Genomic DNA, 18,782 nt, shown 5'->3' on the forward strand with positions numbered 1-18,782 from the left:
ACATTATTATATTCCTGGATTAGAGTCCAAATGGAAATGCCATGTAATGAGCATCCAAAGCTTCAAAAATGCTTCATAAATGAAGGGGGAAGTGTATTGTACATCTGATAAAGGAAATGCAATGTATTTTGCATGTATGTGTGCATGAATATTTCACTCTATTGCAATGACCTGCTGAACAAAATATATACATAATACAGGAATGAGCAAAAACCTAACTGCATTAAATAGCAAATTGTCACACATTACTAATGTTTAATGCATAAATACTTAAATCAGACAATTATAAACCTAACTTACAGTCTGCGAAAAACTAATTGCTGTTCCTAATATCTTCATTTCAGAACATGGACTGTCATCAGAAGAATGGGGAAACAATACTTTGACCTTCTGGCAATAGAAAAGATCAGATGTGAAATTTCAGCAGAAGCACTGGCAGGGTATACATATACCTTTATGCTTTTCTGTTGGCTTGAACGCTTGAGCGCTGTATGGACTTATAATTGTCACACAAGCTTCACTTCCATGCGTTCTCCTGAAATTATATGCCTTCATCTTCTTAGTGAAGCTTATACTACTGGATGTCTGGCCTAACTCCATGCCAGAGCATTAGATTGTCTTTGAGATCTGTAAATATGATTAATAGCCAGCCTATTTTAAGAAAATGGTAATAGCAGAAGACAGCCTGTCCTCTTGACATATGGTCCGTTAAACCATTGATCAGTCTTAACCTCTCCATTACGGCAAATGTCACCCTGTCAATGTCTCAGCCAGAGTGGATTTTTTGGCAGAGTCCATTTTGTTAAGAGTTGTGAACCTGTGGTGCTGTGTGTGATGGCTGATGTGATCTTCCTCACACTTTCACCTTCCAACTAACATTTATGTGCACAAGTGGCTACCTTGTAGGGTGGGCTACTAATAAAGTAGGTGAAGGAGAAAGTGACTAGTCGATAGTGTGTATCACTGAGTGATCACATGCATTACAAATTGGCATCAACAGTAGAAATATTTAATTCCACGGATGCTCGGCTGCAGCACACCCAATTGTAGAAATGTTCAATGACCCCTTCACAGACCAGAGTAATGTTGGGTCTCCATCACATTAAGCAAGCGGGAGTGAAGAGGCTGACCCTAGCCACTCCGCTCCAGGGCTCCCAAGGTCCAAAATGAGATTAACTCCTTGCATGCTCATGACGAGCTCAGCTCGTCATGAGCGACGGCGCTCCGGTGCTCATGACAAGCTCAGCTCGTCATTACCGCGCCCGTCCCGTGGAACGCTCGCATGCTGGGCTGATTCCCCTGCTGTGCTGAACGTTCCATTGGAACGGGCGCGGTCATGACGAGCTCAGTTCGTAATGAGCACCGGAGCGCCGTGGCTCATGACGAGCTGACCTCGTCATGAGCATGAGGGCGCTGTACGCGCCCCCCCCACCCCCCAGCACAGCAGGAAAATACCCCAAGCAGCGAAGGGGTTAACTGAATGTTGCTAGTCAAACCCAATGTACTGTCACACGTGGATAATACACAGGTTAAATAGTCCTATTCCAGTCAGGTTATAAAATAGAGGCAGCAGTTAATGAGCAGGGTCTTCTTCCTGCAATGCTCATCAACTCACATTTCAAGAATAAACCCACCCATAATTCATTTGTGAAGGGAGCACAGATAGAATAGTGGCTTATATGTTAAATAATGTGCAGAGGCATATAATTTATGGCTAGGTTTCAACGGCAATACGAATCTTTCAAACAAGTTCTCCTACAACAGCTGCTTTGGAGGCAACATTAGAACAAGTACAAGCTTTAAAGAATTCACTTCATGTTCCATACTGGAGCAGAAAATGAATGCATTAAACTGAAAAACATTCTTTTGTTTCAGTTTTAGGGCCTGATTTAGATCGCGGCGGACGGACTTTACTCCATCATGGCGACAGAGTAAAATACACAGTCGCCCTGATGGAGCACCCATCCTCCGCATTTAGAGATATCTGCCAGCCCTGTAGACACCTCTTAACATTGGTAGGAAACGCTATCACAGCGCTTTCTGTCAATGGGTTAAAAGATGGCTCCATCAAACATAAGGGCTGCCCGTCAAACTTTTAACTTGTTTTTGTTTTCCTAGAAACAAAATTCCAAAGTGGGATATTGTTTTTGAAAAAACAAAAACTAACGACCCTGATGCCATGGGAGTTGTACCCCATGGTGTGGGGGTCATTTAAACATTTTCACTGTCCCTTATAGACAGATATTTCGCAGTGGTGGAGAGAGGTGTGGTGCAGGGGCCAGGGCAGCTGACTTCGGAGCACAGGGTTCACGGTTCGATCCCCGGCTCCAGCGGCAGCTCAGCTCAGCACCATGTGACTCTGGCCAATAGCTCTCTTAAAATCCACAATGGCCCCCGGCGCCTTGAGACCTGTAAGGGTGAGTAGTTCCAGCTTTACAATTACGGATTTAGTGGTGAGAATTAAAACTAGCCTCTCGACTGCCCACTCTAAATTGAACAAGCGTTTGAATAGCCAAGACTCCGACAGCCTGTATAATGTTGGGCTGTTAAGAGGAGTAAGTCCGCGAGTAGGGTCCATCGCTGACATACTTAAGGTCCAGCCACCTATAAATCAGGTGGGTAGTCAGAGGGTTTGGCGGAGATGGTAATCCATCACATTTGCGACAGAGTACCCTCTGTGCTAAAGTCTGAATGAGGCCCTAAGTTTCTTTCATTTTTTATCGTACTTAAAGCACCAACCCTACTAAGAAAGGTATATGCTTTTTAATTATTATATGGATGTAGAAAAGACAAATTTGCTTGCAGAAAAGTTGAAGTCATCCGACCTGCTGGCAAATTTCCTCATTGAAAGTAAGCTTGCTTTACAATTAATGGTGAGTTAGGTGTAGAAATGGATTTTATTATTAGTACTTTTATTTGCTGTATGCCTACAGAATTTGCAAACAAGATGAATACAGAAATACATGATTTTTAAAAAATATATCTCCGTCTAGTACTACCATGATTTGAAATATAAGGCGTTAGAACTCAGTCCACCTTTGCACAACACTTTGATTTCCCACTTCACTTGCATGCTAAATATATCTGATTAAAGTTACACTCCACACAAGCGTTTGAGACACTTAACAACACATATCTCTTTCTCTCCTCATTATGCTCCCAAAGCTACATCCTCCAGGGAGACAGTCACAGCCATCACGTGAAAACAACACTGGTAAGTGAAATCTGTATTCACACCCGATGCATTATTCATTGCTGGGAACTAGCTTGCCTTTTCTGCACTTTGTGATATGCTTTTAAGCTCATTCTACGCACGCATGCCAGACAGATCATTCACGTGGTGACAGACGAGCAACAACACCCTCCATAGACCTCATTACACGCCCGACCCCCAGGAAATCGTGGCCTGATTTGGCACGGTTTGCGTCCGCAAAACAGGAACATTGTGGCCAAAAAAGCAAAATTGGCACAAAATGTGCCCTTTACAAAAATACTGTGGCCCAGCCAGCAAATCAAAACTGCTTATCAATCGTGAGTTGGGGAACGAGGTATCTGATGCCAGAGAGAGTGCACTCTCTATGGCACCATCCAAGCACGTCGCTACCCAGCATGACTTGCATGGTGCTGAAGGGAGTTGTTAATGTGTCCCCCTGCACTCTCCTCCCCCCTCAATATAAAGTGGGAGGAGGGTGGAAGCAGTCACTGCAACAGTCCCCTATAACCGCATGTAAAGGAGCCTGCTCCGTGATGCAGAGGGGTTTGTGTGGGGGAGGGAGGAGAAAGGAGAGGGAGAGGAAGTAAAACGACCATGGGGGGAGGGGAGATGCAGGTGGCAGGGGTGGGGGTGGGGGCCAAAAAGCAAAGCGGATAACTGCTGGAGACAGGTGGGTGGGAGAGGGCAGGAAGACTCCTGGCAGACATGGAGGGGCCTTGGAGACAAAAGAAAAATGGTAATGGGTACATTGTTGTATGAGAAAAAGTTGCAGAATAAAAAATAAAAAAACAAAGTGGACATATTTAATGCAATGATATAATTATTTGGCCTTTCTCAATGCAGTCCATCATACAATCTCTTTACTTATTTTAATGTTTTGCAGCACATTGGCTTTTGAGGGAGCCTCACGTACACTGTTGAAGATAAGAGCGGGAGATCAGGGCAAAACCAACCACCCATCACCCACAAACAATGGGACAGTATCTGTGATAGGTCAATATCCACAAATGGTCCTCAATGTGGTGTTTCATGATAGTCGATTTGCACTCCTAGTGGCCAGGGAATTGGTTCCAGGGGTTTTGACAACGAAGAGGATTTTGAAAACAGTTGTTTTCAGGGGGTTTTTCTTGAGTGATACCAGCTTACGGGATGTTCTGATGTGTGAGGGCAATGAATTCCAGAGTTGAGCACACCGGTATCTAGAGGTTAAACCTGTTTTTTTAGCCCAGCTTTGTCTTGTTCTCTCTGAGTCCGTGTATAACTCAACAGATATGCAGTGATAAACACGCCTGTAAATGCTCCGGCCGATGCTTTTTGGTGCTGTGAAGGCAATATGAAGACAAATTGAGTAGTTTGAGAGCTTAACAGGTATATATTATCTAAAAAAAAGACATTCTCCTGAAGCTGAAATAACAATCAATGTCCAAGAAGACACCCATTTTGGTGTGCTTGCTTCTCACTTAATAGGATGTTATGTTATGTTATGTTATGTTAACTGGTGTTTTGTTGAGCGCTCAGCTACTCAAGCAGAGTGTCCCGGCGCTATCAGACCCAGCACAGCATAACCCCGGCGGAGAGGGGAGATTATTGGCGGAACAGCCACGTTTTGAGCTCTTTTCTAAAGGACAGTAAGTTTTCACTCTCTCAATGACAGTGGAAGGGCATTCCAGGCACGGGGTGCCAGATATTTAAAAGATCGTCCTCCGATCCGAGCACGCCTAATTGCAGGGACCGTGGTCAGTGACAGTGACGCCGAGCGTAAGGCTCTAGACGGATGGTGAAAACCAATTCTCTTCCTTAGAAAAAAAGCACCGGTGCCGTGAAGTGCCTTAAACGCGGTGGTAAGAGCCTTAAACTCAATGCGTTTCCGAATTGGCAACCAGTGGAGAGACTTCAGCAAGCCCGCAGCATGGGAACTACGGCTGAGGCCAAAAATTGGTAGTGCCGCCGAGTTCTGCACTACCTGTAAACGCGATAGAAGATACTCAGGACGACCAAGGTAGAGCACGTTAGCATAGTTAAGCCTTGATCCCACCAAGGCTTGTACCGTGGTTTTCCTGTGGGCAATGGAAAGAAAAGGGAGGAATTTCCTTAGCGTTTTTAGTATCCCAAAGCACTGTCCAACCAGGCCCAGAATCTGTGGTTTAAGAGTAAGACAGTTGTCCATCTTAACTCCAAGATTCTTAGCCGCCAAGGTGTCGGTGGAAGGTGGAAACATACCCGCCGGCCACCAAGACTTCCAACCGGGGTCCGGAGGACAACCAAAGAAAAGAACCTCGGATTTGTCTGAGTTACATTTTAGCTGGTTAAGTTGGAACCAGGCAAAAAACGCACCCAGGCAGCTCTTAATGCGATCCCCATCAAAGTCCATATTCTTTCCGCAGGTGAAGAGAAGCTGGGTGTCATCAGCGTACGAGACAATCTGGGCGCCAAATGACTCGACCAGTGTCGCCAAAGGGGACATATAAATGTTGAAGAGAGTGGGGCTTAAAATCGACCCTTGGGGGACTCCCACCTCCAGAGGCGGCACTGCGGCGGAGTACGGAGGGGCCCAGACTGTCTATTGTCGGTTGGAAAGAAAAGACTCAAACCATCTGAACACCGCTCCCCTGACACCAATCTCCAAGAGTCTTGCAAAAAAACTGATTAAGAATGTATAACAGTTTTCAATACGCATACCCCTATAAAAATATAAATGTAAACTCTGTCAAGAGGCAATCAGATGTGACATAAAATTGTCAATCTAGAATTAGTAGGAGATGAACAATACTGATCTCAACCAGAAGATCAAAAAACTATCCTGAATGGCATTCGAGCTCTGGTGGGAGTCTGCAAATGTTAGGAAAATAAAGTTACAGCACAGACAATACAATTTAGTCCTCTTTCATTCTTTTTCCTACTTGGCCATCTTTAAGGTAAAACATGTTGTCTGTGACTGTCGGAAACACTATCGATGACACTAAGTCAGCAAATGCCATTCCTGAGTGAAAGCCTTCATGGTATAGAGGTAGCAATCCTAACTATATTTAGGATTTCAATGGAGTAATACCCATGCTCTGCATCTTGCTGCCTTTTAAATAATGGTACCAAGGATAGAAATCAGTGGAGGTTTCATTTAGAGTTTGGTAAAGTAGGAACACCATGGTATATCGGTGGTGTTACCGGTTTATCCAAACATATCCACTCTATTTAAAGTCTGGGGAAGTTTTGGGTTTCATCAGTGGAACCTCAGCTAGTTTATCGGAGTAAACCTTTGACCTGGCAGGCCATCCGCTCCTGAGCTGCCAAATCATAGTGATGGTTGCCTCACTCTATTTAAGGTTGTCACTTGTTTTCGCTACTTTTTACTGCCATGCAAGCCAAAGTGATATCAGGTATGGGAAACACACAATGGCTCCCACACACAGGAGCAAGTACCCTTGCACATCAAGATAACAGTTTTTTTCAACCTTGCTTGTTGGCAGTTAGAAAAGAAAAAAAACTTTGCTTGGTGGTAGCATCAAACATGGAGCCCTCAAAGCAAAGGATCCGTGCCATCAGTTAAGCTGCGGGTCTGGTAAGAATCTAAAAAAAAAAATGGTGCATGTTCCTCTGTTCTTTTTAAATTGTTTAATAAAGAACTTAAAGCTTACCAGATAATTTCTATAGCTCTTAGGAACTATAGTTCAGCACTGGGCTTTTCTTTTACAAATCATTATTGTCAGGTAGAGTAGTAATTAGGTGTAACTGGATCAACTTAAGAGAGCCATGACTACAATTACCAGAATGCATAATTTTGGTAAACGAAAACACGGAACTGGAGTACCTTGTCCTTGGTGACATAAAGTCATCTGGCAATATTAACGGTACACCCATGTGACTAGCTGACATTGAAAATGACTGGAAGGTCAGCTTGCATAACATTAACAAAGTCTAGACTGGGAACAAGAAACATTGAAGATTCACCGTGAAAGCCACATGGCCACTGGCAGAGTTTGAATCTAGGGATGTACAGCTGGCAACATACCATTCTGTCCCTCACTCTCTCTGCATCTCAAACTTTGACAAACATAGGAAGAAACTGTAAGGATGGTCAGATATCATTTGCTGGCGCATAATTGGTTCATTTCTGTATACAGAATGAATGACAATGTCATTGAAAGCATCGCAGGTCAGGTAAAAGGCAATAAGAGTAATTCTCATAGATAAAACAATATAGTATGGCCTTGACCAGTAGTTCTTCACATGTGGTCAAGGAAACCCATGAAGGTTTGCAGATCTACTCAGGGAGGCCACGACTGCTTTGAACATGAAATATTAATATACTAGTAAAGTGTACATAAATAAGGAAGCAGAAATTAAAAGTGAAAGTTTTTAAACGGTCTGTAAATGTGAAGGAATTTGAAATTGGAAGCAAAAATGAAGTTAGTATCCTCCGATTCATTCTTGGGCAACTGCATCTAACCGAATTTAGTATGGATGATGAGCGGCTTCAATTGAATTTAGAATAGCCCCAACCTTCCCATTAAAATTTACTTTTTGATTTTTTTACATGTGTTTGCAAATTAAATAAAATTTAATAAAACATGTTATAATTCATGCATTTGTTTGATAAATGTTTTTTTGTGTGTATTATTTTGTAGTTCATATCATCAAAAAGGCTTAGACAGGGATCCTCTGCTTCCAGTAATGACCCAGGATGCTCCATGGATGCAATAATGATTTAGTGGGGGTCCTTGGGTTCCAGTAATGATTAAGTGGGGGTCCACAGAAGTCAAAATGTTAAGAACCACTGCCCAAGGCAGAAGAGATATGTTATCAAATAAATAGGCCACTAATTCTGCAGCAGTGGTAATCTCTACCATCGAACCTCAGGAATCAGAAAATTGACACTAACGGCATAATTCACCTAGTTAACATTTGAAAGAACTAATGGCACAGAAGCCAGGATCTGGAGAGGGAGTCATAAGAGGAAAGATTTGCCTTACAAACCAATGTCTGGGTGACATTCGAGCTTTTACTAACCGTAGTTAGATATACATTGATGTGTATTTTAATAACTCTGTAAGTAGGGTCAGTCCTTTTATACATAGGTGTCGATTCCGATCCGGTAAAATGCGCTCCGAATCGTCGTACGGGGCGTTTTTTCCCCGTACGAATCGTATCCGTAGACGTCCCGTACGTACGATGAAGTACGATCCGTACTAGGTGCCGAACTCCGTACGAGTCGTACAGGACTCCGTACGACTCAAATCTCCGTACGAATCTCACTCGGAACCCGCTGTACGCGACATCGCGGCTAGTTTTTACGACCCAGCAAGTACGATTCGTATCGGGTACGCACCGTACGACCCTTTTCCTACGGGAGCTGAAAACAGTCGTAAACGCACAGTTCGCGCCAAAACAGGTACGGAACGCCCCCTCCCCGGGTACGGCACTTACCCCCCATGATCGCAGGGGTACGCGCCATACCCCTGCGATCATGCGGGGTACGTGCCGTACACCCAGCGTACATGGGGTACGCATCGTACCCCATGTACGGTGGGTGTACGGCACGTACCCCATGTACGCTGGGTGTACGGCACGTACCCCGCATGATCGCAGGGGTACGCGCCGTACCCCTGCGATCATGCGGGGTACGTGCCGTACACCCAGCGTACATGGGGTACGCATCGTACCCCATGTACAGTGGGTGTACGGCACGTACCCCATGTACGCTGGGTGTACGGCACGTACCCCGCATGATCGCAGGGGTATGCGCCGTACCCCTGCGATCATGGGGGGTACGTGCCGTACAGAGTGTAGGTGATCGTGCGCTTTTCCGTACGAATCGACGTGTACCGTACGAATCGCGTCCAGGTCGGCCGATCGGGATCGGAATCGTCCGGTCGTACGGCGTCCGTACGAGTCGTACGGAAACGGCTCCGGATACGATTCGTACGGACGGGGATTTTACCGGATCGGAATCGACCCCATAGTGTTACACACCAGTGATACTGTCACATCTAAGTTGAAGTGGAGTCACGAGGCAAAGGTTGGTAGGGCCTTGATAGTGTAGAGACCTCCCCAGCCCGAATACATGCAAATGACTACACCACACACAGAGCTTGGTATTTACACCTTTATTCCTCAGCGTGTAACTGTTGACTGACATTCTACTTCATTAATTCTATTACCCAAACACTTACACCACTGTTCTATGGAGTCTGTCAGGAACTAAAAGAGTCCCATCATCACTAACTCACAAGACATTACAAAAAAGTGGGCCTAGGGTGAAAAACATTGACAATAATCAGCTGGTTGCTTCAATAATTAACAGAATCAATAGCCCTGGTACTACCAGCATAGTGCTACACACTGGGTGAAAACCTTAGGCAATCAGAAAAAGTAGGCTTATGGCGTTTTATGAACCAAATTGTCTAGAACACCATGTTTCCAGTCAGCATAGAGGGAGGTGGTAGATTTGACATAAAGTGCTCATTTGACAAATCTGGCATAATAGCTTAGGGAGTCTTCAAGAGCAGATTAGCAATTGCTCATTTCTGAAGTTCTCAAACACAGCTGAATTGAAGAGCATGTTCAGGGTCTAACTCAGATAATGGTAGATGCAGCTTCAGTATAGCTTTGAAGATTGTCAAAAGGAAACAGCGGAGGGGAGATCCTACAGACCTGCTCTGGAATGTAATGCAGCTGTACCGGCATTGACAACTGTTATTCAGAAAGTGGACTGAATTCTATTATTAAAGAGGGTCAGTCATTTGTATCCACTAGACAGAAGCTGTTGGAATAAGACTTCTGAATGTAGAAGTCGTATTATGAATGCATAACAGTTTTCAATGCATAGCCCCTATAAATGGAGAAGTAGGATTATGAATGCATAACAGTTTTCAATACATACCCCCTGATAAAAATATAAATCCAGTATAATTTTATGAATTTTTTGAGTGAAGAACAGAATTGAATCAAACAGTTCTTGAAATGGAGTGGCTGCTGATAGAGTAGCGAAGGGATTAGCATGTTCAGTCACTGTTCTTTGCGGCAAAACAGAGTAAGTGTTTTTTAACAATACAAGTCATTGCATTGTAAGATTTTAAATATATAAGATATTAAGGTCTAGCTTCCACACTGTTGTTTCTTCTAGCACAATTTCCAGTCTCTTCCGCTTATATTCAGTATATGACAAATTACCTGTAAATTATTTATTATTCATTCACTGTTAAAGAAATTGAACACTCTGCTTAAAATGTATTGCCCACACAATGCCACTAGCAAACAAGTAAATCTGCTTAGCATGCTATCCATTCAAAATGAATCTAATGGAGATGGCTAAGATGTAATCTCCAAATAAAGGGCCAGATGTACTCACTGGTCACAATATGCGGTCAGTATTTTTGCAACCAGTACAGAATGTTGTGACCTGGTCTATGTACCAATGGGTAGGTTCACAAAACTCCAAATCCAAGTGGGTCGCAACCTGACCAACCTCACTAATATTGAGGCAGCAGGTCACAAATTGCAACTCAGTCTGATTGGACACATTCATTGGGATGTTGACCTGCAAATTACAGCAGGCTACAATGTCTGTTATTGTGTTTAAATATATACATATATGCTTTTTAAATGCCGGCCTTTTTCTTTAAATTAAAGAGCACTATGTTTACGAAAATGTTTTCTTTCTTTTAAGGTCTCACACAGAGTGGGCTGTGATCCCCCAGAAACTTACGAACATTCGCAAAGGGGAAGGGTCTCAAAGTGACCCTTTGTGAATTAGTTACCACTCCAACTTGGGAGTTTGTAACTTTTCAGTGGTTTGAGACTGGTATACCAGACACAAAATAGTTGAAAAAGTAGTGAAAAAAACACAGGTCAGCAATGTGAGAATTGTTGGGTGAGGGTATGATTATGTTCACAAATTAGGATCAAAGTAAGTTCTGGTGTGAGGCATGATGTAAGATAAAGTGTATGGGTTATGGTAAAAGTATGGGTCAGAGTTATAAATCGGGTATACGTTAACTGGATTCACCATCAGAAACTCTTAGCTGGTTGCCCACCCACCACATGGATGCTGTATTGTGCGAATTGAAAGGTCCACTTTATTTAGGGATGGTCTTTCAAAGCTGATGTTTTTTGTCCATGTCTACTACTTAAGGCATGGTGGTACTAAGAAGAATTACAGAAATTGCTCCAGCGCACAATGAGACAAATCTTTGCATGTCAGAGAAATCTATTTTTTGTAGTTTATCACAAACAACCCTCACTCCCCACCTTGGGGGTTTTCTAAAAAGAAACATAACGCTCCTCCGCTATGGTGGAGGAGCGTTGCCCCACTGTTTTTGAGCAGTGAAGTAAAGCAAATATAAAATGATATTAACTTTGAGCTATTATCATTTTATGTTTCCTTTGCGGGCGGGTGGGCGGGGCTCCTCTGCTCTCCGAGCAGGGCAGGAGAGGAGCAGTTTGCCTGTTGGGCCGCCCAGACCATGATGTACACTTTCCCCATTCTCCATGCAGGCTGCATTACAGCCTGCATGGAGAACAAGTTCAGGCTCCCATTCCCTGGTTGAGCGTCCACCCAGGATGCTCAAAACCAATTACAACGCTGCATTGCAGCGTTGTGATTGGTCAGGAGAGACTGGGTGCCTACCAATCACAACTCTGAATTGCAGCACTGTGATTGGTGAGGGGAGCCTTTTTCTGTGCTAACTGTGCCTCGGTCTGGCAAGGACAGCAGGAGCAGAGACGTGGGCACGCAGCAAGGTAAGTGCTGCTTTTTTTCTTACTGTCTCCCTCTGCACCCTACTTGCTCGCACGCACCCGCACCACCCACGAATAATGCCGGCCACCACTGCCCTCAAGATGAGTTTTACCACATATTGATGGAGGCAGTTTAGGTGAAAATACAATCCAGAGCAATGTATTTACTGCTCTGCTGCTGCCTCTCTCCACTCCAGTGGTTGGGCAGCCCCTACACAAACTGTATGACCCTATAAACTCTGTTATTTTGCTGCTATTTTCCTTTATGTAATTCACTTCATAACATGTACAGAAATCTACCAAAGATATGTGTAAAAATGAGCAGCATTGATTTATTAAGGATTATTGGCTTCCGAACTGAAGTCATTTTCATTAGAGTGATGCTAGGAAGGTCTAATTTATGAATGTTAAAAACTACCGGCCATCTCTTTTGTCAAAGAACAGTCAGGGAACTAGTCAGAAGATTGTGCTGAGCTATGTCCAGAAAGTGTTGGTTGCACAAGTAAAGCAAATCAAAACAAGCAGTGCATGCCATGACAGCATCGCTTATTAGGCTTTAAGCTGTCTGATTTGCTAAAAGCTTCCCTGGGAATGCATTCCATCTATTGCTTACCATTGGCTTTGTATTTTGTAACTCACAGTTGTTTACTTTCCATTTGCTGGCTTATTTATTTTAGACAATGCAGCTTGAGTTAGTTCCGCCGGTGCAGCATACCCACTTTACCTGGTTCCTTGTATTCTTCCACAAGTGTTTGCTTTCTGTAAACAGGATTTTAAATTGTGTTGTTATCTTGTCACATTTGCTGTGCATTCAAAGACAGTGGTCAAATGTCAGGCTCTGCCTTCCGAGGGAGCTTGGTGTTTACTTTTCTTTCTCTGACTTCAAAGTGAGAGGATTTATGGGGCAATCTTGCTCAGGAAGTGAAAGGAAAGGATTTTTTCGAGCACTAACAAAATTTAGATGTCTGTAAATGAAATGTGCATACCTATCAGAATTCGGAAAGCACAAGTGAAGCACATTATTAAAATTTTGCAGTGTGGTGGAAATAAATATTTAATATGATCAAAACAAATCAATACATTAGGAGATGCCATGTCCACACATTATCGTTTTTGCGCTGTACAGTTTTATCAGTGAAATGGTATGTCTTTGCAAATGGAAGTCATTTATATTTAATATATGTTGTCTGTAATGACAGTGCAGTACCACACCATGCATACTCCACACTACATCACTCCACTTTACAATACTCTACTCCACGTCACTCTACTTTATAACACTCAGTTCCACGCCACTGCACTCCCCTTCATTCTAAGCCACTGCACTTTAAGATATGACACTTCACTCTACGACTAGGCACTCTACTCTAAGTTATGCCACTACACTCTATGACACGCCAATACACTCAATGACACGCCAATACACTCAATGACACTCCACTCCACTCTATACCACTCCACTCTAATACATGCTACTCCACTCTGTTACACCCTACTCCACTCTATGCCACTTCACCATACTCTACTCCACTCTATGCCACTATAACAATCTACTCCAATCTATGCAAATCCACTCTACAACAGTACGACAGTCTATTTCACTCTATGTTACACCACTCTACCACAATCTACTACACTCTTCTCTAAGCCACTCTACTCAACTGTACGCAACTCTCTCTATGCTACTTTACTCCACTCCACTCTACAATACTCTATGTGGAGAAGTGTGGCTCAGGGGTTAGAGGCAGCAGACCCGGAAGCTGAGATCGGTCCTGGACCAGGGTTCAATTCCCCGCCTCGGCGGGGTCTTGGGCTAAAAATTCCACGGACTCGATAATTCTCGCCCCGGTGCCTCCTCGACTCACGGGTTCACACTCTGCGACTCTGGGCAATAGCTTGCTTAATCTCCACAACGGCCCCTCGCGGCGGGATGCCTGACTTTCACCTTGTGGATACCCTGCTATCTCACAGGGGAATACCAGGAAGGGTTCCCTAAGCAAGCGCCGGGAAACCCACTGCGGGTAGCTGTGCGCTATATAAGCTCAACTACATTTACATTTACATTTACATTTATGCCACTATACGCAACTCGACTCAATGATACTCTATGCCATAACTCTATGTTCCTCCACTCTACTCCATGACACTCCACTCTAATGCACATCCCAAAACTCGATGCCTTTCTACGCCACCCAAAACTCTACTCTATGAAACTCCACTCCACACCACGATTCATTACGCCACTAACATTCAGCCATGTTGAACAGCAGTCACACTGGTGTACAACATGGCTAAAACACATTGGCAAAGCCAATAGCTCTTGCATAGGCAAGACCTATTGGCTTTGCCAATGTCTGTCTATATGGAAGTTGAATGTGTATTAGAGCATTTGTAAACTGGTACATATGCGTAAGGAGACATTAATGTGTTGGTATTAGTTAGAAGATAATAGTGCCATCAATGTTGAGAGGGACATTGTTCCTCCATTGCTCCAGTTTGTCTGTGAATTTCTCATTATTTAGCTTTAATGAACACTAACAATTAAATGTTAAGCACTGATTCATAAGAAATGTTGCTAGATCAGGCCTTGCATTGAAAAAGAAACTTAAATGAGAACTAGTGGCTACTTAATGCCACATTTCTGTTACAGTCAATGGTTTTCAAATCAGACATGATGATCTACTGAGACAAAACTGGATGTAAGCAGCAGGTTTCTGCATTAGGCGGTATGATGTTGACAGACATGAGTTTCCACAGAGTGCTTGCTTTATTTTACCTCCCTCTATGTCTCCTAGAAATGACTAATTCCCACCAGAGAATGGCAAGAGAAACATAACTGATGTTTTCCCACTTGTCAAACATATCATGACTTGTTCACCGACATTAAAAGCATTATTTCTGCCCCAGCGCGCTACGGATTTTACACATTTCCTTCAAAAGGCATTTGACATAAAATGACCTGAGTGATGGATCGTGCCGGGCTTCATTCCAGAAAACAGAGTGAGCCAAGTTAAGACCATAACTGTTTATGACAGGAAATATGTATTCCACTTAAGTCAAAGGATTTGAAAATGCATGTACCTACTGTATTGATACATAATAAAAAAGATATTTTGTCATTTATGGTAGTACTTCTGCATCAGAATGACCTATCTGATAGGTTGTTCATTGTGCCTGGTTATTTTTACTTTTTGTGCCCCGTTGTGGGTTTGATGGCATTCAGGTGGGCACCTTATTAATGCAGAAAATAGCCATTAAGAAGTCTTTAATTGTTCTGGACGCAGAAAGGTGTGGTGCAATAACAACTAGAAGGGGTACAAATGCCTTTAATATGTACATGCATATACGTATAATCTCTGTGGGACTTAGAATCGTGTCTTTTTTCCTGCATTGTTATTACTATTAAACCCCTTCTCTGCATGCCCAGCACAGTCTCCAAGTACCCAGTTCAAACACAAGTAAATCAACATAACACAGCAGGTCGCTTTATTAAGGTAAGAAAGGATGCTGAAATATTAGTATTAAATAGGTCTAAAATGTTTTATTCATTTGCCTGTATAAGGTCTGAGGGAAACTTTTCTGCCTTGTGTGTCTCTGGGCATCAATATCGATCAAGAAGAATTTTAGCATAACCAGGGAACGTGGAAGGAGTAAATTGAAGCACGCTTTACATATGTTGGTATGCTATTAATAGGACTGAGAGACTCAAGGTTCCATCTTTGATTGTTTCTTATTGCCACCAATGTGTCCTTTAGAGCCTCACAGTAGGCAAGCGAAATGAGTAGAGTGCACCTGTACTCACAACACTGAAAGGCTTTTGGGCATAAACAAAAACACTGAACACAAATTTATAAAACATCTGAAAGTACTAGTAAGCTTCTACCAATCAAGTGAAGATGGGAAGATAATGTGATATGTCAAATATTTAGATAGATGAGCACAACTTTTGACGGTTGTTCCAAAACAAGATAAATTACAAAGTCAATATAATTCAAAACCTTCGTTTAGTAAAGTTTACAGTCTAGGTTAGGGGTTTGGCCAGGAGAAGAAGACCTATTCCTTTAGTGCATCCCCTCATGTATTTGAAAATGTGTTGCGCTCATCAATATTTAATATAGAAAACAGTGATCTCTTAATGATGAATGCAAAGGGTCGAACGTTGTCAGTAAAAAAATACACAGGCATCCAAATATATTTCTTGGCACTATCAAGAAATGGGAATGACCTTTCTAAATAGTGCTGGACTGTGAATACCAAATGATTAATGCAGCAACTGCTAATGCTGATATCAATATCAGAAACAATTTTATACTGACATTTCTTCTAATTCAGTTAATTATATTTGCAAGACTTCCATGATTGTTTATGGTCATCTAGCAAAGGAAAATGTATGTTTGTAAATAAGGGACTGCATGTAGGAGATGTAAAAGTACGTTTCTTACCAGACTTACTTTATTGGATCTGAGTGTAAGGCTGGTGAAAAAGTCATAAAATCATGCAATCACAAAAGCACCCCTTTAAGGTGCAGTATTCAGATTTGCAACGCACTTTTGTACTATAAAATAGTAATTCATCTACATTCTTTCAGATCTCTAAAATCACTCTTTAAAGTTACAAATGCCTTGTACAGGAGAAAATAAATGTGTAACATGAAATTATTTATGTGACTTTAGGCATACGTTATTTTGAAAGGCATACATGGCAAACAAGCACATTTGTTGGGTTTGTACTATTACAGATTTCCTTTCAAAACTCTAGTCTTTAAATTAAGCCTTCTCTTAACCATATAAAGGGGTATACAATAATTTAAAAAATCAGAGTGTTTAGTAAATGTTTACAACATAAGATGTTTCATCACTTGAGGCAATTTGAACATTTAACTTCCACTGACCTGAATTTGATCTTTTCTTTCATCAACATTAAGTGAAGTAAGCTAAATGGTCTGTGTTGATCAAGATTTTGCACTGGCGTCATTTACTTTATAAAACCCTTTCCCTCTTTCTCTCCATTGCACTCAAGGTGAAATAAAATACTCACATTTAGTAGTCATTCAGGAAACTTTACCCTAGAAAAATTATTAGCAATGTAACTATTAAAAATGCTACTTACACACAAATGAATTGCACTGCAAGGCATACCTGCCAACACAAATTCATAATACGTTGAGACAGGTTGCCATGGCAGTGACTTTTGAGGTCCTCTACGGGATTGGCTGCCTTCAGATCAGGAAGATCTAGCCTCTAATCCTGATTATCCACATACTTTACTCCAGATCACACAAAGTGGTCATCTCCTGAGTGGTGCTAGCCCTATTCAATTCTTACGGAATTTGTTTTATTAGGAAACAACTCATTTATTCAGGCCCCCTAGAATGGAAAATGCCAAACATATTCATTTGACAATAAAATCAACACAGAAGGAGAAAAACAAATTAAAAGACACTTGGTGCAGCTGCCTGCATATACAAATGCCTGTCACCAAAGGAGAGTACAAAGAGTGTATGGTATAGGTCCCTTTAGGCATTTGCTTGTAAACAGCATACATTGTACTAAACCTGCAAGTTTCTTCTTTATAGTATGTTAAAACAAATATAGTTCCTTGTACTATATTTCAAATTACAATACTTGTATAGGGCACACATGGTGAACTGACAGATAAAGAATTACCTGCTCTGGCTTCAGCCCAGGAGGAATCCAGGCATACTCTTCCAAGGCACAACCAGAATCATCATCAGAAGTGGAATTCCTCTGAAAGTCAAACATGAGCTTGTTCATGGTCTTCTCCATCTCAAGTGGCATAGCGGACACACTATGCTCCTCCAGTGGACACTTGCAATGAAGGCAAATCTTCCTGCAAAACGAGAATAATGTGTCAGTTGCATGTTGAACCAGAATAATAGATACATCCTGTCAATTACTTGAACATGAATTGCAAACTATGAACATTGCTTGAAAATTCATCATTGTGAATACGTGAAATGCATTTAAGCAAAGTAACAATTCTCACATGCAACTTTAGTTGAAATGATTTGTTTTGTAAGAACATTCTCAGAGGGTCAAGGAGTGTTTGTTTTACATTTTTGAAAAGAGACGATTTTGACTCTAGGGCGTTAACACTGTTGTGTAACAATCAGAATTCTAAAGATGTGTGCTGTAGATGCATAGTGGACATATTATTTTTTCAAAGTACAAAAAATAGGACTAAAATGGCAGAGCAAGTTGTTGAACAGAAACAGCTATCTTTAGACATATACCAGTAAAATTGTATTGATGACGAAGCTGGTGTTTTCAAACGGAAGCTTTATTATTTCATTTCACTACTCCCCAAGAACCCACAGGCATGGTTTTCTTCTGACAGAATAGAACTGAGTGAATGAAATGTGGCTGGTCAAATAGTATTCGAAGACGTAAGCTTATGCACAGACGTTTGACAGAGATTCAATATATTTAGAATGTCTGTTGTTTGAAAGAGAATTTGCTAAAACCAAGATATGGCACTATAGGAAGAAGATTGGTTAAGGTGTTATGGAAACACTGAGAATCAGATAGTTTGTGAAACATCTCAAAGCAAGTTTAATGTTTTCTGGAACCTTCTGTCACTCACTGGTCCAGCAAACAAAAACTAACCAGGGCAAAAATCAAGGTGGCATTGAAATTGAGCATCCACACACAACCAGACTATTCTAAGCATTTCTTAAAATGTTGTTGGCATATGGGCGAAAGGTCATGCTTAGCTTTGAGAAAGCACTACTAATATCAACACTATTTACTGCCAGGATTTGTTCCATGAGATTTCCTATGATTAAACAGGAATTCTTGTAATAATTTACAAGAGG

At 41.9% G+C, this 18,782-nt stretch overlaps 1 protein-coding gene across 2 annotated transcripts in view; it reads right to left on the minus strand.

Annotated features, from left to right (window-relative positions):
• The window catches only part of PRICKLE2 (prickle planar cell polarity protein 2), a 257,614-nt gene that overhangs the window by 199,242 nt on the left and 39,590 nt on the right, over positions 1-18,782 (minus strand). For both annotated transcript variants that reach the window (XM_078661544.1, XM_078661545.1), the window contains exon 2: positions 17,614-17,797. In XM_078661544.1, the coding sequence (XP_078517670.1) occupies positions 17,614-17,745 (132 nt within the window). In that variant the 5' untranslated portion in view covers positions 17,746-17,797. The remainder of the gene's footprint in view (positions 1-17,613; positions 17,798-18,782) is intronic.

The sequence above is a fragment of the Lissotriton helveticus genome, chromosome 9 (assembly GCF_964261635.1).
Source record: "Lissotriton helveticus chromosome 9, aLisHel1.1, whole genome shotgun sequence".
Lineage (NCBI taxonomy): Eukaryota > Metazoa > Chordata > Amphibia > Caudata > Salamandridae > Lissotriton > Lissotriton helveticus.